This window comes from Anser anser (assembly GCF_964211835.1).
Source record: "Anser anser genome assembly, chromosome: 2".
In the NCBI taxonomy this organism is placed as follows: Eukaryota; Metazoa; Chordata; class Aves; order Anseriformes; family Anatidae; genus Anser; species Anser anser.
Genome location: NC_139721.1, coordinates 114,944,409 through 114,966,159, shown reverse-complemented (window position 1 = coordinate 114,966,159; position 21,751 = coordinate 114,944,409). Strand labels below are relative to the sequence as shown.

The window sequence follows — 21,751 nt, the reverse complement described above, 5'->3', positions numbered from 1 at the left end:
TTGATCTAAGAGAGAGTTGAAAATGGTATTTCAGCCTTGAGCCTTAAAGAGCTTACTTTCCTTAAAGATAAAATTGAAACAGATTTTGGTCATGCTTAACTGTGGAAGGGATTCATGTCTTTTTTGACACAAAAGGGAAGCCATATCAAGGTTGTAGAATTCATATGGTGAAAGCTAAAATATGTGTTGTTTGTTTGGTTTTTTTTCCTCTTATATACATGCTATATTTTAACTTCTTGTTTTAAGACCAACAGAACTTTTTAGGAGCTGCAATACACAGTCAGACCAGGGAGCCATGAATGACATGAAGCTTTGGGAAAAAGGGAGTATTAAGATGCCATTTATAAATATTCCTGTTCTTGATATTAAAAAATGCCAACCAGAAATGTGGAAGGCAATTGCCTGCTCACTTCAGATTAAACCTTGCCACAGCAAATCTAGAGGAAGTATTATCTGCAAGTAAGTACCATGGAAAAAAGCAGTTGAGAGGTTCTGCTAAGGATTTTAACGAGAACTGAAAAGCTGCTGTAGGACTGTGTATGACTTATATTAGGAAGACATGGCAAAGCAAGCGTGGGAAGAACGTGAGCTTGCATAGTTGCTGTTGCTTGAATTTCCATCACTGTAAAGGGAAGATGCTTGCCTGCTAATGACATGGATGTATGCGCTTCCATTGTGAAGTTTATTTTTATATTTTTTGACTCTGTGTTGTCTATAAAACTCTCTTTTCTTTTTCGGCTTTTGGACCCATCAGTGATTTTAACTGACAGAAGGCTCTGAAAATCACAAAGTTTGCTTTAAAGAAAAAATAATTTTTGAAATAGATGATTGGATAGAAAAGAGACCAGTTAATAGGTACGGGTAGAGAGATACGCGTTTAATCTGTATTAAATGTTAAATCAAGGAAATGCTTGAAAGATACATGCATAAGAAGCCATAGAAACAAAAATCACCAAACCCAAAGTAAGTAAAGTTTAGTATAATAAATAGTTCCTGTCTTTGTATTGCAATTTTGTTCCTACCTCTGCTACTCTTTACATGCATGGATATGTGTGTGATTTTTATATATACACATATACGTGCATATATATATATATATATATCCATGTCTTATGAGGCAGTAGAGGAAAGGTGTGGATTTGAGAAAGGGAAGAATATTAATACAAGACCTTTTTTTTTTTCAAGTGATGTTCATGAAGTTCTGTTTGTTTATTTATCTGAAGATCAGATTGCGTGGAAATACTGAAGAAATGTGGAGATCATAATAAATTCCCTGAAGGCCACTCAGCTGAAAGTATTTGTGAGCTCTTATCTCCAACAGATGACTTGGAGAACTGTATCCCTTTGGATACATACCTGAGTAAGTATCAACATACGTAGGCAACAAAACTAGAAACCAAGATACGTTGAACACTTATTGTTAGTTTTAATAATTTTTGTTATATTTCAAATAAAATTGTATTAAATGTGAAACATTGTTTATTTAGTATATTAGAGAAAATTGTGTTGTTCAAATTGCCATAGCTCATTACATTTATTCCTTCTTGTACTGGATATATGCGGCGAGGTTTTTAGTAGCAGTGGAGGCTGCAGGGGCTGCATGTGAGGAAGTCAGGGACTGCTCTGTGCCAGCCACAGCTGGCGCAAAACAAAGCTTAAACTAAAAGAGGGGAGATTTAGGTTAGATGTTAGGTGGAAATTCTTCACTCAGAAGGTGGTGAGGCACTGGCACAGGTTGCCCAGAGAAGCTGTGGATGCTCCATCCCTGGAGGTGTTCAAGACCAGGTTGGATGGGGCCCAGGGCAACCCGATCTAGTGGGTGGCGTCTCTGCCTATGGCGAGGGAGTTGGAACTGGATGATATTTAAGGTCCTGTCCAACCCAAGCCATTCTATGATCTCGCCTGACAAAAAGGTACTGAGCAATAATAAAACCACCAGCACAATTTATTTACAGAAGAAAAGGTGGACAATGCTTGGGAGGACTGATATCAAATAAATATCACTTACACAATAGCAGAATTTTGAACATAAATTGTTGATGTACAAAATGATGCTTTTTCTTTCTGATATATAAACTGTGTTAATGTTCTTTAACTGTGCAATTAGAATAACCAAAAAATATATTAGCTACTGGGGTAATAGAATGTGAGCTTAGTAGGCATGTTAGCCCTCAATGTGGAATACAAATGTATTAGTAAAATTTTATCTTAGTTCTAGATTTTATTAAATGCATCTTTTTTACATTCTTTTCCAAATCTGCTCTTCCCTTTTACTGATTCATATTACATACTTATATCTGTAGGACTTAAACTTTTTTATTGTTACAGTATCTATCAGTTTTAGACCTTCCAAATTAAATTTTGTTATTTCCGTCTTAGAATCCCACAAACTTTTAAAATAATAAAATTTTGTTTAAAGCTTCAACTGAAAGTGTGCCTCAACATGTGCATATTGTTCCCAGAGAGACAATGTATTAAAGTTTTGGGTGGTTCTTTCCATTTAGCTGCTTCATTTCCATGTTGTCTTTCCTTTCTTTAATCTTGTAACAGGAGAATATTGCTACTGAGTTAAAGGGAAAACAGAACCAAACTCTGTCAATGATACCAAAGTTGGTTAAACATCAAGTCTACTTCAGACCTACAATTTCTTGATTATTGACTGTAACACTTTTCTTGTTAGATTACGGGTCATTGTCAGTTTGTATTTTTGTCATGTATAAAAATTTCTTGGGAAAACAAGATAGGGAAATAAATTTTTCTTATGAAGAAACACTTGGGTCAGTGTTTCCAGGATTGAGTACTAAGCTTTTAAAGTAAGTCTACAAACTAACTTGTCCTGTCAAGTTTTTAAAAGTATAATTAAAAATAAAAAAGATTTCACAGAGTTTTCAAAAATAGGATTTTACTGAACATAAAAAATGCCTTGCTTTCCTGAGGAGAAACAAACCTCATTTAAATCATATATATTGTATATTCTGTTTTCAGGCCCAAGTTCCTTAGGAAACGTTGTAGAAGATGTTACACATCCATGTAATCCAAATCCATGTGCAGCTAACCAGTTATGTGAAGTAAACAGAAAAGGATGTCAGTCTGGAGAATTGTGTCTTCCATATCTGTGTGTACCAGGTAAGGGATTTGAATTTCTGTTTGCCTGAATTTTGGTAATAAAAATGTTACTGAAATTTTGATGAAAGCTTTAGAATAAATTGCCGATATTCCCAAAAAGCTATTATCAATATTATCTTGTCTTTTCAAAACCTGTAGCCTGCCTTGTAGCTCCTTTCATTTATTCATATGTTCTTATTTTTATTGTTGACTGAAACATAATGTCTCATTGGAAGATATATTACTTATTTTACTTCAGAAGAAATAAATGTCCAGACAAGGTCTCTAAGCATCCTACCTGCTATTTAAAATTACAGGCATGAAGTACTGAAAACACAGTGCAGCTTGCTGCTTCTCAGAGCACAGTGGCATGTATTGCCCTGTATTTCCACATCTTATTAGCCATATCTGCATAATTTTTCTTATTGGTGAAAATAATGGACACAATCTCCCTGAATTGCCTGCCTTGAAATTAATGAAAATTAGGATGTCAGTCTTGGGAGGACATTCTGAGAGCTCTGAGAGTCTGATCAAACACAGGGAGATCAAGGATGTGTGTTTGCATTGGCAGCAATTCTGGTATTGTATTAAAAGTTCAGGATATGGTTTCGTAGGTGCAGTTGTTCCAAATCACTCTTCATAGGCCAGAACGACTTCTCAAACTCTGTCTGGTAGCTCACAAGTAACCAATTCAGTAACTAAATAAATTAACACCCAAACTTTCTATTATGAGCTCTTCACTGTTACTACAACCTCTTACTTCACTGGATTCGGAATGCCCAGGCTCAGGGCTTGAGAAGCAAGTGACATGGCATATAATTTATAACTGCCTCTCCTTTTTTCAAGTGGCACTTGACGAAATATTTACTAAATATGAACTTAAATTTCTCTTTGTACGTAGGCTGCAAACTGGGAGAAGCCTCGGATTTTATTGTCCGTCAAGGTACGCTTATTCAGGTTCCATCGTCAGCTGGTGATGCTGGTTGTTACAAGATTTGCACCTGTGGACACAGTGGATTGCTAGAAAACTGCATGGAAATGCATTGTGTTGACCTCCAAAAATCGTGCATTGTTGGAGGACAAAGAAAAAGTAAGTTTCAGAACAATGATTATATCTATACAGGTCTTGTTCTTTAAGCAATGAAATCTGGGGTGCATACGATGATCCAGAGAATCTGAATGCAGAGTTTATCAGAAAATACAAAAGTTAATGTCTGCATCCCTATAATACTTGCTTAATTCTTTTATATGCTGGAGGGTTGCATTATTTAAATCAATACCTAACAACGTCTGTCTAAACCAATGAAAGTCCTTTGTAAAGCTTGTTCTTATTATGCCATTTTTCAACAAAAAGGTCACTGACTTGCCTCACATGCCCTGTGTTTTATGGTATTTGATAATACCTAGCTTCTTTTCTGAGAGCAGAAGTTAACTTTTGAGAACTCTGGGGACTGAGGAAGACAAAGGTTTGAGGGGAGCCAGTAGGCATTTGGGATGAAGCAAGAACAGTGAAACAACAGTGTTTATTCTAAACGTGCTGTATTTCTGAGATTTAAGCACAGTGTAAGTCGCTCCTCAGTTGCAAAATCAGTGGTATTTTGTGTGTAAATCAACTGAAAAATATCTTGGAAACTTTTTTTGCAAACTGCTGACAAATTCCTTCTTTCTTGGGTAGTTCTGTGATTTAAACAGCTTTTTGTGCTACAGAGGCTTTCCTCTTCCATCCTCATTTGGTCAGCTGCCATTTGTCTGGGAGTACCTCTTCCACATTGCTCAATGCTGAGGATTTTACTTGTGTCCCTTTAGTATTTTACAAAAATTCTAATCACAGAATCATAGAAACATTAAGGTTGGAAAAGACCTTCAAGATCATCTGGTCCAACCATCACCCTACTAAACTAGTAAGTCAGCTGAATTGCTTCTTTGGAACTTCTGAAGAGATTATTTATTGAAACAAATGTTTGGAGTTTCCCAGCTTCACAAAGAGGTCACAGCAAGTGATTTCATAATTAACCACATATCATCCACCAGATACATATATACAGATTGCCATATATAATCCTTCAACTGAACCTTCAGTGTAGAGATTAGAGCAAAATGTCTTATTTTGTAGGGCACGGTTACTTTTGTGCTTTCCTGAAGAGCTGTGTGTTTGCTAGTAGTCTTTAATAACTGACCTAGTTATGGATAAACTGGCAGTCATTAATATGAATTGATTTTATATAAGACAAACGATGCAGTGAAGGGCAGCCATATGTAGAGTTCACAAAACCAAACTGGAATTTCTAAACTGAAGAAAAAATCCCTACATTTAGTGTTTGATTCTCAGATTCAGACGTTAGAAAGTTAGTGACTTAAAAGATGCACTTATTTTTTCTAAAGATGCAGAAATCAGGCAGAGTGCTCTATCCTTAAAAAGCAGCTGTGATGGTGTTAGTTGCATTGTTAAAGGCTCCTTTCTGAAAGCCAGTGGGTCAGCATACACCTCTGTATTTTTGTATTCTTGTACTGAATGCTTCTACTGGGTTTCTGTTTGGCTTTGCTAGAACCTTTCTTGTTCCATGCTTTGGACAAAGCTTAAACTTGAACTAAACTAAAACTTAAACTGTTTGCTGAGACTGAAATTAAGGCTGTAATGGACATTTGCAAAACAACAAAGACGTAATGAATGACAAAAATAATGAAGCATTAACACTTTCTACTTCTTGACAGAAAGTACACACCAAGGATAGAAGTACACACAAAAGATAGAATAAGGGAAATTAAGGGAACAATAATGAAAATGGTAGTATTTGTATAATACATCTGAGTATGTATTATACAGAAGACTATGTAGTCTTCCGGTATATTTGTAGTAACTGTACATGTTTACTTATTTATTTTAAGGTCATGGAACATCCTTTAATATAGATTGTAATGTCTGTTCATGTTTTGCTGGAAATCTGATATGTTCTACTCGTCAGTGCCTAACTGAGCATAGTTCAGAAGATGAACGTCGGAAGTTTACAGGTAACTTTCCAAACTACAAAAACTGTAAGGTTATTATTCTTAGAGTGAAGTTTAGCTTCTAAATTCTTTCTACAGTATTCATGGAAATAATTTGTTGTGAAGATGTTCTTTTCTAATGTTCATCCTGCACGTAAGAAAAATTGCATGCCTTTGAAAAAAATCAGTACTGGAAAATTAAACCTCAGGTAATCCGTGGAAATAAGTAGAGAAAAGGTAATGCCACTGGGAATGAGAGACAAGGAGTTTGGGGGAAAAAAAAAAAAAAAAAAACAGCTGAGTAGAATCAGCAAGGAGGCAGGGCACAGACTTCCCTTCCTACTACCTATAAATGTTTATGTGCTACAGTATTGCTTATTTACAGGAGGGAGGTACCAGGTTCAAGATATGGTATATCTTCACATTTGCTGGATGACTAAGATGGCTTAGTGACCTTTTGTTTATCTTCTGTCAGAGAAAATAAGTGTGCACCAAATTCCTGTTTTATGTGTTACTTTTGCAGGTTTACCATGTAACTGTGTAGATCAGTTTGTACCAGTATGTGGTCAAAATGGGCGCACATATCCAAGTGCATGTATAGCTCGATGCGTTGGTCTCCAAGACAATCAATTTGAATTTGGATCATGTATTTCCAAGGATCCTTGTAACCCTAATCCTTGTAATAAAAATCAAAGGTAAAAGCAGAATGTTTTTAAGCTTTTCTTTGACATTTACTCATAAAGCAAATATACCTTTTTCTTGGTGAATATATTGTATAGTCCATTGTACCTTTGAATACTCCAATAAGAAGAACTGTTTGAAGTAGCTACTTTTTATTTGTCACAGTAATGGACTGTAATAACTGCCAATTTTTGGTTCTGTTTATGTAGCACTATATCATTTAAGTTCATTATGCAGATCTCAGTTCTAGCAAGAAAACAGAAATGATGTATAATTTCAAAAATGGGAGAATCAAATTTTGTTGAAAAAGCAATAAATAATTGGACATTTTACTACTTTGTTTCATACTTTTCTTCCAGTATTTACCAAAAAAACAAAATCACTTGAATTGAATATTTGGATTCATTCTTGCTTATTCTGTCAGTAATCTGTGCTTTTTATTTCTGAAATGGGAAAATATTTAGCACTGTGGAAGACTTAAGTTTCTCTTACGTAATTATATTGATATCTTGTTAAAGCCATGTCTGTACAGTGAAACATTAAAACAAAACTTTGGTTTATACTACTGACACAAGAAAGTCAGACCTTTCTTACAGAAATCAGTGTCTGCGGCTTTTAATATTGGTCTCTGTTTTCAGTTTTCTTAGTGTTGTGTAATCTTTCAGTCTCTTTGAATTTGTACATGTTCTGTTTGGAAAGAAAGCCACCGTAAGAAATTGTGTAATACTGTGCTTTCCTGAAAACTAATTACAGTATTTTGTTTTTTTTTTCCTGCCCATTTAAATGCCTTGATGCAGAAAACTGCAGAGAAAACAAAATAATTCTGCAGCTGTAATTGTAGCTGAGGCATTGAAAACTATCAATTTTAAAGCTGCATTGTTGGTATACATTCTTTGACTTCTATATTTTTAATTTTGAAAGTATTGAAAGGTTTTCCAGATTTACGGAATAATCGTTATGCTTAGAACCTCAACTTGTTTCATTAAAGACTGTACATGTATTCTGGGTCAGTTTGATATTGTAACATAAACTAAATGTGTAAAAGCTCATTTTAAAATTGAAGTGCTTAGAATATGTTTAAAATCTTACATTCCACTTCTATTTTTAAAGCATTTAAATCTCAGAATTTCTGAGTCTTTCCTCATATAAAATGAAAATGTGTAATGCATAAAACAGCAACACTCAGATTAAGGACATATTTTACATGATTATTGTAATTTGTAGGAAAAAAAGAGATTGTTAGAAAGTCATCTGACCTTTCATCAGTCTATTCTTCAAATTCTGTTGGCTGTCATCTCTTTAGTAGAGGGATGTCTTGCAGGACATACGGCAAACGTTTTGGAGATAACACCATGGGAAGTACACATTTGATATAAAGATCTGATGGTTTTTATCTTCACTTCTATGAATGCTTGAGAGAGGTGACAGGCCAAAAAGGAAACTATATTAGTACTGGATTTTTCTGTTTCTTTTAAGTCATCCCCAAGATCAGATGTGATATAATGTACTGAACCTACAAAGCTAAAATACAATTAGATATTTGTAATTGAATCCTCATAATCTTTTAAGTCTTGTTTTCATTACCCTCTCAAGAGGGGGTTGGGCTATACCTCTATAATGTAATCATTTTCACTTGCAATTCATTGCAAGTTTTGGTGTTTTATCTAGTTTTCCTTAAATACACATTTTAAAAGTGAAGCTTGGGAGTAGGTAAGAAGTTTATTCAAGACTTTCTGAGAAATCCATACTCAGTAAAATACTTGGTAAAAGATTAATTTTTATGGAACCTATAGCTGTGTGCACATACATTGACTAAATGTGGTGTGAACAAGTTCTAGGTTTGTAATGAACTTGTAATTGTCTAAATTGTCTAATCAAAATGTTTTGTCACATGCATTTCCTTCAGTTCTGCTGAACCAGTGCTCTATAAAGCACTGGAAAAGATTTCACTGTTGGTTTTTTTTTTTCTGACTATTTTGAGAGGGTTTTTTGGTTGGTTGGTTGGTTGGTTGGTTGTGTTTTTTTTTATGATGACATGAAATTATTATGACTTTATGCAGGTGCATACCAAAGAAACAAGTTTGCTTGACTAGTTTTGGAAAGTTCAAATGTAGCCAGCATGAATGTGTGCCAAGGCAATTAAATTGTGACCAGACACGGGATCCTGTTTGCGACACAGACAACGTGGAATACAGTAACTTGTGTACTTTGTACCAAAAAGGAAAAAATTTAGCATATCGAGGACCGTGCCAGGTAGGAAGTGGTTCTAGCAATATTAAATCTTTGTTCTTCAGTGTTCCACTTTGCAATATTCTGTTTTTATAGTTTACCAAAAATATTCATAGATTGTAGTCCTTTAGAACTGTAATTTCAACTAGAATAAAAAATACTCTGCACAAAATGGTTTTCAGGATTTTGTCAACTGTTTCTTTCCTTTAGTTAACAAATGTCTCAAAATCAAACAAAACCTTTGCTTCTGCTTTCTTGGGGGAAATACTCTGATATTTGTATTAAGTCTTCCTATATTTTTCACTACTACTGCAAGCATACCTCAATGTAAGCTTTAATTAAAGCAGTTCCTTGGCTAGTAACACCAATTTTCATCAATTTGAACTTTCTGTAAATGAAAATTAATGCTTGTTTATTTCTCCATTACAGTAAATCTAATTTATTCAGAAAATGTCAGGACAATTTGACTTGCATGTTAAATTCCCCTTTTATCTGCTTAAATAGTGGAGTTAGAGGCTCGGAGTCACTGCTGTCTTGGCAGCAATAGGCTTTCTCTAGCAAGTCTTTAGCATTTTGTTTGATTGCGTTCTTCCTTTAGCAATTTCATTGTTCACAATACTCCTAAGCTTTTTTGAGACTAAGCAGACTGTAGTATTTTCTTTAGGTAGTCTGGATTGAATTGGTCTTCATATTAATCCCTCAGAAGTATTAGGATTAGGTTAGTTCTTCCATCCCACCATTCCCTACAGTATTGGTAGACAGGCTGTTTCTGTCACTCTACAGACAAGCTAGGAGCTACTGTTTTCAAAGTCACTGGCTTTACCATTGATAGGCTGGTCATTTCCAGATTTTTCTCAAATGATGAAGATGAATTTGAGACATTTTCTTGGTCTCAACTGATGAATGTTTGTAGAAATACAGAACCCTTGTTGAGGGTTTTTCTGTGTAATAAATGCTCTTTTTATCCACTTCAGGTTTCTGCCTTTCTGTCATCTTTTTTTTTTTTTGCCCTTTTTCAGCAACCTCATTACGTACATATAATTCTTCTCATAGCATATCAGATACCTCACGAGATACTGCTCTTGAACAGTAAGAACTGAAGGATATTGCACAGCTGTTTTTTTTTCTACAGCACTTACATGTCCAGTTGCATCTGTGCTCAAAAAGTCTTTAACACTGGTAGCTTTAAGTTTTTGCTCTTACAATTTTCCTTTAATGGGGAAGTAGACTGCAAGACATGAAACTGCTTGTGGTGTTCACATTTACTTGTCTTCTATTATTTCTGTTATTAACTTCAGCATGTAACATAGAAACTGTAATTGTCTTGCTACTTTAGAGCATGCACAGTGATGATAGAGGTATGGTGATTTGCTTGAAACGTTAGTTTAATAAAATATTTAGATATTAGCAAGAAATTATGGAATGAACTGTGTAATTTCACAATAATTGAACAAAAGTATATTCATACCTTGTCTGTGAAGAATCATCAGTTCCATTTACTTCTGTCTATGTTCAGAAGCATAAGTTCGTTGGCATTTGACTTCTTGAATGTGTTGGACAAATATATCTGTATAGGCAAGATAGGAAGAAAAATACATTTTTCTATGATTTTTATGTGTATTTGAATCAAATGGCACACTAGATATGCTTTTGGGAAAGAAAATGGATACAATAAATAAATGTATTTTTATAGTTGTAAAGGTCTCAATAATAAATACTTTTGCCAGAGGTATCTAGTAATAAATTCTATTCTTTTGAAATAAATGTAGACATGTAGCTTCTCAAATAATGTGTAAGAAATGCATGCGCACACACTAAATTCCAAGAACACATTGAGATGAATAAATAATTTAATAAGTTAAATGAAATTAGTTGTATTATTTAAGCATTAGAACAGACCTACAATTTGTCTTCCCCAAAACATGTCTTACTGTACATTTCTCAGATTCCAGCTTAGATTATTCTTTAAGTATTTATTCTCTGTATTTATTACTTGTACATAAACTGGCAGTTAATTTACTCCAGATTTACTAACAGTATTATCAGCAAATGAACTTTGCCATGAACGTTGTTCTTCCTAATGTTATAAAATGCTCTTTATTTTTGCTTGTAGCATGAACAAACTGATCTTTAAAACATTTCTGTGTGTTTCAGCCATTTTGCAAATTGGTAGAACCTGTATGTGGACATAATGGGGAAACCTACAGCAGTGTCTGTGCTGCCTATTCTGACCGTGTGGCTGTTGACTACCATGGACATTGTCAGGCTGTAGGTGTGCTCTCAGACTATAGCTTTCATACAGAGTGTGCCTTTGTGAAGTGTCCCCAGCTTTCTGCTACTGCCTGCAAACCAGTCATTGCACCAGGTATGTTAATTCATTGTTGAAGTTTACTGCAGATAGGAGAGAGTCTCCAGGCTACATGTATTAATAGGTGTATATTTGGAACTAAACTTATGCTGTAAAATACTGTATTCCATTACGTCCTTGAGACATCTAAGAGAAAGGATGAAGTGGAGGTCTTTAGTTAAGGCTAGAACAAGGCAGTGTCAGGACTCAGCAGAGTAATTCCAAAGTGGAAAGGCTTTTGGTTTTAGGAATCACTCTCCTTCAGTCTTTAGAAATGTGTGCAGCTGTCCTCATAGGACCTGTTTTGGAGAAATGAATGAGGTCTGTGGTGTCTAGGGTAGAATGTCAGCGGGAATTGGATGAGTAATTTTTCAGAATTGGCAGTGCAGATACCACATTGGAAAGCCAAATTGTCTTCAAAGTAAAGTTCCCAGAATAAAAAAACTTTTATTTAATTAGAAGACAGAGTAAGATATAGTTGTATTTACAGTACTGTGAAAAAGGAAGACAGTAGGAATAGTTTTTGCAGTTTTGCTATTTTGAAATGTTTTTTTCATTGTCTTTACAAATACTTCTCAACAAAACGGTCAGTAACTGATCACACAGCAAGGAAAGGTCAGTTTTCAAAAAGTTTCATGTGTTTTTTTCTCAATCAGTTGTTTGAAAAAGGGACTATGTGCTTTTAGTATTATTCTAATATTGTGAAAGTCATTCTAGGAATGTGAATTATGTAGTCGAGGGTATGAATTAAACATAAAACTATGGGTAGGCGGAAAGCTGAAGTATTAGCCCTTTTGTTTCTAAGATAGTGAGGGAAAGTAGTAAGGGAAATATGACATGCTTGCATGTTAAACACAGATCTGATAGAAAAGCTGGGTTTTCTTTCCCCCTTGCTATATAAAGATTCTGAGTTCTAATATGGTACAACCACATAAATTGATGTTTGCAATGTGCAGTTTCGCTTCTGTTATATCCTAGCTATTTCAGCTTTTGAAATTCATCACTGCTATAGTTGCATATGCATGCATGTATCCATACAGAACCTTGGCTTGCAATACTTAATGTACCTGTGTTTTTAGCATACAATATCGTATTTAAACAAATAAAAGTTAATCTTGCTGCTTCACTTTAGTAGTAGTAAGTGTCTGTGTTGAAAAGTGACTGGTTTTGCATTGCAAATGTTTTCAATATTTAAAAAAAAAAGTGCAATTTTGCTATCAAGTTGAAAGACTTGCTTTGCTTTGGTAGTTTTGATATTTTTATTGTCAGTATTCAATTTTTGAGCTCTACCCACTGTAAAGTGAAAAGACAGTTTGCTTTTATTTCTGCGATTTTATGGTGTGGGGGTTTTGTTTTGTTTTGTAGTTTATTTGTTTTTTATCACACAGGAGCCTGCTGTCCACTGTGTGCTGGAATGCTGAGAATATTATATGACAAAGACAAGCTGGACAATTTTGCAAGGGTAAAGTTCAATCATTCCTTATGTTAAATGGTACACGGAAAAGTCAAGTTACTTTATACTTTTCTGTATAATGCATTATACAATCAATTACCTTTCAGTAGATAGTATTTGATTTGTTGTTTTCTTTACACTGTTTATACTTCCCTTTATTTCTTAACATTCAGATACAGAAATTGAATGACAATGCAAAGCAAAATAAAATCAGTGTAGACACAAACAAGCCTTTTAACCTTGCTGTGTAAGTGATTTGTTACAGTAAAGACATGCTAAGGGAACTGCATCTATTTCATGGTAGCAATACAGTGTATATTTGTTATTTATGGCCTTTTCGTTAAGATTATTCTGCTGGCTCACTATTTACTAATATAAGCAACTTAGTTCTGACATTGTCTGATGTTTATATTGGATTGTTTTTACATTCTTCAGGATCAGCTAGATAGTTACCACTGATTTTGCTGCTCTTCAGCTACAATGTTGGTTTTAAATTTAACATCTCTGCAAAGTAGATACATTCTTCATTGCTGCTATTTGAAAACCTCCAGTTTAGTCTGAATCTTACGATGTTGATTGTTCATTACTGAACAAAACATTCTACACCCAACCCCACTGTGGGGTGTGTAAAAGGATTACACTTCTCTGTTGGTCCTTGCTTTCATGCTTTGGTAAATGGAACAGAGCACAACACTTGATTTTCAGCACTACGTTGCAACAAAATAGAGTTTATGACAGTCATGCATATTGAAGCAAAATAATTAATGTTTGCATCTACATGTGACTTTCATTTAAAAAATCAAGAAGAAAGAATTTCCTCAAACGTTACAAAAGTTCATTAGACTATTTAAACACTTAGATGTAGAGATAGTTAGCTATTATAAAAACACAGAAAAAAATTTAGATTGAACAGGACCTCTGGAGATTGTCTAGTCCAATCTCCTTCTCAATGGAAAGTTAACTCCAGCTAGATTAGTTTGGCCAGTTGAGTTTTGAAAACTTACAGGAATGGAGATTCCACAAGCTGAACTCCACTGGACTCTCTCCAGTTCATCAGAATGGCCTTGGGGGATTTAAGTATGGGGAGGTGATCCCTTCCCACTGGCTCTGTTCTTGCGTTTGCAGCCCAGTTATGTGGTTGGCCTTCATCTCAAGGGTGCGCTGCCAATTCATGTTGTACTAATGATTTTCTCTAAGATTATGTTTGTGTGCTTGCATGTTGGGTGTTTTTGTTGAGTAACAGTGTCCGTTAGGTCATGACTGCATCCTGGAATACCTTGTAGTTGTCTTAACACTAGTGGGAACATGGTGACCACTGCAGCTTCTTTGTTCCTACCTTATGATGTGGATATGAAAAAGAATTACTGTCTTTTTAGTTAGAGAAAGTTACTGGACTTACTAAGTAGTTATTCAAGTAGTTGGTGATAACTAATCTCCTCTCATTTAAAGAATACCTGGATTTAGGATATATATTAGTTGCTTTTTTCTTTTTTAGGAGCTTCCTAAAGTACCTCAATGATAACCTCTTGGTGCAGGTGCTAAGGTAGCCAACAAGGAAAGGTGCCCCCTAGATCTGTTACTGGAAAACAGAAAGGGTATTGTGGGGGACGTGGCAATTGGCAGCTGTCTTGGTCATAGTGACCATGAAGCAGTTGAGTTTAAAATTTTTGGTGACAGGAGGAAAACTGCCACCAGAACTTCAGCCCTGGGTATGGGGAGAGCAGACTTCAGGCTGCTCAGGGAACTAGTTAGCAAGGTCCCCTGGGAAACTGCTTTTGAAGGCATTGGCGTCCATCAGTGCTTGTCAGTCTTTAAGCACTGCCTCCTAAAAGCACAGGATCAGGCAATTCCAAAATATTGGAACTCAAGCAGGCAGGGCAGGGCTGACCAGGGATCTTCTTCTGGAGTTTAGGCATACAAAGAAAGTGTATGGCTGCTGGAAGCAGGGTCAGGCAACGTGGAAGGACTACGAGGGTGCTGTTCGCTTTTGTAGGGAGAAAATTCATGTGGCCAAAGCCCAATTAGAGTTGAAGCTGGCCAGGTCTGTGGCAGACAATAAAAAGGGCCTTTTTATATATGTGAATAGAAAATGGAGGACCAGAGAAAACATAGGTCCACTACTTGATGGGGATGGTCTCCTCACAAACAGGGACATAGGTAAAGCAGAGATGTTTATGCCTATTTTGCCTGTCTTCAACGCTGCTGATGGGCTTCGGGACCCTGGGTGCCCTGAGCTGGGGGACTGTGATGGTGGGAATGATAAACTCCCAACCGATCCTGAACATGTGTGGGATTTGCTGATCCACCTGGATCCATACAATTCCATGGAACCAGATGGGGTTTATCCCAGGGTGCTCAGAGAGCTGGCTGACATCATCGCAGGATCTCTCTCAATTATTTTTCAATGGTCCTGGGAATCTGGAGAGGTCCTAGTAGACTGGCAGCTGGCAAATGTTGTACCAATTTTCAAGAAGGGCAGGAAAGAAAACTCTGATAACTACAGGCCTGTCAGTCTCACATCAGTGCCTGGTAAAATTATGGAGAAGATTATCCCTGAAGTTATTGAAGCACACCTGGGGGACAACGCAGTCATTGGTCCCAGCCAACATGGGTTCATGAGGGGTAGGTCCTGCCTAACAAATTTGATTTCCTTTTATGATAAGATCACCCATCTAGTCGATCAAGGGAAACCAGCTGATGTGATCTTTCTGGATTTCAGTAAAGCTTTTGACACAGTTTCCCATAGGATCCTACTGGACAAAATGTCCAGCGTACAGATGGACAAAAACATCATACGATGGGTGAGCAATTGGCTGACAGGCAGGGTTCAAAGGTTTGTGGTAAATGGGGCCACACCTGGCTGGCAGATGGTCACTAGTGGGGTCCCTCAAGGCTCCATTTTAGGGACAGTCCTCTTCAATGTCTTTATAAATGATTTGGATGTAGGACTAGAAGGTGTTTTGAGCAAATTTGCTGATGACACAGAACTTGGAGGAGTTGTGGACTCTGATGAAGGTGGAAAGGCCTTGCACAGAGATCTGGACAGATTGGAGAGCTGGGCGATCACCAACCGCATGAAGTCTAACAAGAGCAAGTGCCGGGTCTTGCACCTGGGACAGGGCAACCCTGGCTATACGTACAGACTGGGCGATGAGACGCTGGAGAGCAGCCCCACAGAGAGGGATCTGGGGGTTGTGGTTGACAGCAAGTTGAATATGAGCCAGCAGTGTGCCTTGGCAGCCAGGAGGGCCAACCGTACCCTGGGATGCATCAAGCACGGCATTGCTAGTCGGTCGAGGGAAGTGATTGTCCCGCTCTACTCTGCGCTGCTGCAGCCTCACCTCAAGTGTGAACTGTGTGCCGTTCTGGGCACCACAGTACAAAAAGGACATGAAACTATTGGAGAGTGTCCAGAGAAGGGCTACTAAGATGGTGAAGGGCCTAGAGGGGAAGACGTATGAGAAGCGGCTGAGGTCACTGGGCCTGTTCAGCCTGGAAAAGAGAAGGCTGAGGGAAAACCTCATCACGGCCTACAGTTTCCTCACGAGGGGGAGCAGAGGGGCAGGCACCAATCTATTCTTTTTAGTGACCAGCGATAGGACCTGAAGGAATGGAGTCAAGCTGCAGCAGGGGAGATTCAGGCTGGATATCAGGAAGAGGTTCTTCACTGAGAGGGTGGTCGCACACTGGAACAGGCTCCCCAGGGAAGTAGTCACGGCACCAAGCCTGTCAGAGTTTAAGAAGCGTTTGGACTGTCCACTTAGTCACATGGTCTGAATTTTTGGGTAGACCTGTGCAGTGCCAGGAGTTGGACTCGATGATCCTTATGGGTCCCTTCCAACTCGGGATATTCTATGATTCTATTCATCCTTGCCAGTCCCACTCAGCCTTTCGGAAGCAAAGTCAGTTTTTATTTTCAGATGATTGCAAATGCAGCTTGGACAAACAGATCACATCCCTCTTGTGACACCTTGGTATTAGTCTGTTTAGATCTCCCAAAGCAATCTGTTCCATCTTGCAGAGAAATTCCCATCATCGTTCTCCTCATTTCTGGTGGCTCTTGGAACACCTAGATTCTGTGATGGGTAAAGGAGTGCCAGTTGATAGGTCTTCTCTGCCTGTTGTTTTGAGTACAAGCAACTGTGACAGATGACTGTTTATGTTATTTTGAGGGATGTGATACACAGACATACCAACTATGAAGGTGGAGGACAACGTATATCAAAACCATGGTTAATTTAAGAAGTCATTTATTCCCAGCCCCTTTTCTTACCCTTTTTGCTATAGATTAGTGCTGAGTAGTTTAATGGCTAAAAGATTTTCTAGCATGATATCAAGTTTTTTAAAACTGAAAAGTAGAAATGTAATTTTGCATAATATCACATCATCCAGGAAGTTCTTTGTTTTCTTCCAGGTAACAAATAAAAAGCCTATAACTGTACTTGACATACTTGAAAAAATCCGCCTGCATGTCTCTGTGCCACAGTGTGATGTGTTTGGATACTTAAGCATAGAATCTGAAATTGTGATTCTCATCATTCCTGTGGATCAGAACCCCAAACCATTGCAGGTAGGCTATATTCTTATTTTGTTTACCTGTATGGATTTACTTTTTTTTTTTTTTAATGTATACACTTTATTACTTTCAATATAGCAGTTTTAAAGTTGTTCATTTTCTTGTGTGCTGAATACATGGGGATTTTTCTAATTACTTGAATCCAAATAGTAAGTCTTATTAATGGTAAAAGGTGTCTTGAGAATCCTGCTGTCTTGGTAAGAGGCTTTTGAGTATGGGTAATTAAAGGGGCAAGGTGAATGATGGAGTTACATATTTTTTATTTTAAAATGAATACATGCAGAACCTCCAACATTTTACGGCTAAAATAGTAGAAAATATAAACTGATGAAAATATATTCATTACTGAATATCATAAATTATATTAATTGTAAAATAAATGGATACTTGTGTATGAAATGGGGCTCTTCTGTCTCTAGTATTAGGCTTAAAAGTAGGTTGAAGTACATGGGATATTAGACTGAAGCACATCATACATATTGCTACATTGTGTTTGTCTTGATGTTAAGCAGCAGTTCATTCCAAAGGGAATCTGCTAACCCTATATTCTGAGACCAGCCCGGTTTTGATAATCCTTTCCAACTCAAGGTAAAAAGTTCAGAGAGATCCCAAAATCCTGTTACGATCTTAAAAGGGAAATGCAAGTCCAATAAGTTGTCCAGCATGCCGTGTCATAACTAATTCATGCTAGCAAATAAGCACCAAAAGCTCACAGTACTAAATTCTAAATGTAAACCAACAAATGCAGGTCAACATTCTTACGGTATTTTCTTAGGAATGCTTTAGAACAGTAGAAGTAGGGCTTTGGCTATATATTGCATTTTTATTGTCTTGGAGCTCTCGCTTCATTTTTACTTTCTGATCATTAACCTGTGCAAGACCAGTGAGGATATCTTCTTCCTATTAAAAGCAACATTTTAATGCCATTTTTAATGCCTTCTTATAGTTGTTTCTAATAGTCTTGCTTGGCCCTGCTGACAGCACATTATAATGAAGTCCCTTTGGGGTGCTCTGACTGGTTCATTCTGTCACCTTATACATTGATGTGCACTACTTTAAAATGGAAGATTTAGCTTTGAGAACAAAAAAGAGACGGGAAAACAATCTCATCTTTTACAGTTTAGGCGGGTTCGCTTCTTTGCTGTTTGTTTTATATTCATGTCTGCTTCCATTTCCCTTTTATTTCTATGGTCTAATTTTGCATTTTCGGTATTGCTTCTGGGATGGGCTAAAGTTCAGGTATAGTGTGAGTGGGTAGATTTGCTGGCAAAAATTTTGCAAGCTGCAGTATCAAATAGGGCAGTTGTTACTTTGCTACTGGAGCAAACCTGTTACGTCCAAGTCTGCTCAACTTTTAACAGGAATATTATTCCTTGAACAGAAATAGCTCAGAATTTTGCCAGAACTTAGGAAACAAGGTCTTGAGCCTTAACCAATCTGATCAGCTCTCACCCAGTCTGCAGCAGATGCTGTCAGACCCTTGGGGAGAGGAGGGCAGTCTGAAACCAGGGAATAGCTGCTCTGCTCACTGCTGACACGTTACTGAGCTAGAAGATCCTCAACTTTCAAAGCTTTGGGACCTCAGATGTTAAGTTTGTCAAGTTAAAACTTTATCAGCAACAGCTTCCGAAGCTGCTAAAGAGGCTTAATACTAGATTTATTCCTGGGATACATTAGAAGCTAAGGTGGAAAAAATTGATTTTATAAATAAATTTATGATTATCATTATGTCAGTGGGAGAATGAAAAGTGAATGACGTTATCTTGATTTTCTCAGGTTTTCCTATTATTTCCATTCTTCTATTCCTTTCCCATAAAAGAAATCAGATTTCCCTGATTGGAAAGCAAAAGCCCAGTAACTAGAAAATCCCAATTTTCCACTGTTGCAGACTTCAAGGTACTATATCTTGGTTGATCAGAAAGGAACTCCTCAATTTATAGGTATTAACTAATAATTTACTGTGAGCTTTTTGGAGTCAACATTCAGAAACATCATCCATTGTATCGAGCTTCCTTATTTCTCTGTTGCTGCTACTCAGGGCTTCTGCAGGGCTTCTGCAGAAGTTTTCCTAGTACCAAAGTCTATGAGCTCCAATAGGTTGTTTAATGACTACTCCAAATCATCAATGTAAATTTTACATGTCGATTGGAATAATTCAGATTTTTCTTTCTAAATTTTGCTATCTAGAAATAGTTTTGCATTGGCATTTTACGTGACAAGAAGAGAAATAATAACACTTTTCTTCCTAGATTGAAGCCTGCAATAAAGAAGCAGAAAAGATAGAATCACTGATAAATTCAGACAGTCCAACATTAGCATCACATGTGCCGCTGTCAGCTCTAATTGCATCCCAAGTACAAGTATCGTTTAGCATTTCTTCTACTTCTGTTAAAGTGTTGTCTGTTCTGCACTCCCTGTTCGTAAGCCTTTTATTTACTTTGTTAACATTAACGTGTTATATATAGCTGCTTAGAAAATATGCATGAGTATTGAGGGTGTTTTGTATTGTGAAGGACATTGAGAATTGTTGATCACTGAACCAGAAAACAAAAATTCCAGAACACTTGGTGTACTAATATTTTTCACTGAAGAATGAAGAATATTTGGAATATGAAATTTGGAATGTGAAACATGATTCTTTTATTCATTACTAGTCAGATGTTTGTTTCAGCACAATTAGATCATTTTCCACTGATTTTGCAATCATAAAAGTACTCTGGAAGGTTCTGACATTATAGATTTATGATTTTTGAAAGAAGGGATCTTACAGGTGGTTTTTTTCAGAAATGAACAAATAGTGTTTTGAGTTTATTGAAAAATTTTAATTTTATATTATTAAGATGAATACCAGTGACAACAAAAAGTATGCACCTATTCTAAACATCATTTTTGGAAGAAAAAAAAATGCTGCTACTTAATTACCTTACCAAAAATATGAGAGTTTATTCTCATGTAAATACACTTTCATATTTTATTATGAAGAAAACTAGCCCTGGGCCTATTTCAACAGACATCTTTGCTTGGACTAGTGAAGATTTGCAGGACATTGGGCTCAATGCTTGTGAAATGACAATCAAGCTCTATACTAGTACCTGACTTCAATGAAGAAATATGTTCTTTTTATAATTTTGTACATTTCAGAATCTCATATTGGATGCAAAATTATAAAGAATCTCAGTATCTATATTTAAGTGCCATTTAAAATATTGCAGTATTTGCATGTTATCTAATGAAATTTATACTTTAAATATGTTTAAATGATTATACAAACAGTATGTTTTATTACTTATTTTATGCACATGACCTTAGTCTACATGAAGTATTTTATATCAGTATTATGATAGCCAACTTTTGAAGTATATACAGAAAAACTTATTTTTGCCAAAATGCTGAACGTCGAAAGAAAGCACTGAAAACTTTTCAAACATGTATGTTACTGTAGCATGTCTGTATCAATTATTTTCTGCTAAATCTTTTAAACACAAAAGTATTAAAGCTTTTTTATTTTAATAAAACTGTTGTGTGTCCTTATATGTGAAAGCATGTAATTTTATAGAAGTCTGCATTACAGTGCTTCTTTCTTTTCTTCTTTCTCAAATCAATGCTTAGAACTAACTGCAATTACATACATTTGTCTTACATAGCTTAATCTTTCCAAAGGAAGTAAATTTCAAGTCTTTGTTTCTTGTGTTTTTTTTTCTTACCACGTTTCTTTGTAATGTCACATGCATGCAAATCAATGCAATGAGTGTCAGACTTGACTGATGACAGAAGACATATATAAATATGTTTATGGGGCCCTCTTTGTACAGTTATTGTCATCCAGTTTTGATTTGGAAGACACTTCCCTCACCCCGTGCAGCTGGAAATCTGCACAAATATTAAGGACATAATTAATACCTTATTTGTACCTAAACTTTAAGGCTCAACCTCCTCCAAAGCAAACTAGTCTGGTGACTAGATGTGAATTCTTGCAAGTCCACAGAGAGAATTTATTTGAAACCTCCATCAACTACTTGTCTATGTATTATCTGTTGTTGTTGTGGTCTGTGAATAAGTGGAGAGTAGTTTTATATTTTAAGTGCTGTTGCGCTCTCTCTATAGTTTCTGAATTCTTACAATAGGTTAGTACAAATGCAGCTGTTCTTGGGAACTGTTCTCACCAAGTATCTCCAGGAAGACTGATGCACATAATCATCAGTCCTGACAGAAAGAACTTGTCGAGTATCTTCACCTGCTTCTAAGATTCTTTTGTGTATGAAAAAATTGGACACAAGTGTAATGAATACATTTGAAGAGATTATTTTTTTTTTCTAACTGGAGTGGCTGAGATGATCTCACCAGAAACTGCAAGCAATTCAGATTTATTGAATTC

General features: G+C 36.3%; 1 protein-coding gene across 3 annotated transcripts in view; it reads left to right on the top strand.

The window, feature by feature from the left end:
• RECK (reversion inducing cysteine rich protein with kazal motifs) overlaps positions 1–20,904 on the top strand; it is a 60,044-nt gene extending 39,140 nt beyond the window's left edge. For all 3 annotated transcript variants that reach the window (XM_083825871.1, XM_083825870.1, XM_083825872.1), the window contains 11 exons: positions 247–459; positions 1,224–1,360; positions 2,986–3,126; positions 4,007–4,195; positions 5,992–6,114; positions 6,614–6,785; positions 8,832–9,024; positions 11,155–11,365; positions 12,736–12,809; positions 17,215–17,370; positions 19,626–20,904. In XM_083825871.1, the coding sequence (XP_083681997.1) occupies positions 247–459; positions 1,224–1,360; positions 2,986–3,126; positions 4,007–4,195; positions 5,992–6,114; positions 6,614–6,785; positions 8,832–9,024; positions 11,155–11,365; positions 12,736–12,809; positions 17,215–17,370; positions 19,626–19,841 (1,825 nt within the window). In that variant the 3' untranslated portion in view covers positions 19,842–20,904. The remainder of the gene's footprint in view (positions 1–246; positions 460–1,223; positions 1,361–2,985; positions 3,127–4,006; positions 4,196–5,991; positions 6,115–6,613; positions 6,786–8,831; positions 9,025–11,154; positions 11,366–12,735; positions 12,810–17,214; positions 17,371–19,625) is intronic.
• Positions 20,905–21,751: the final 847 nt, after the last annotated feature.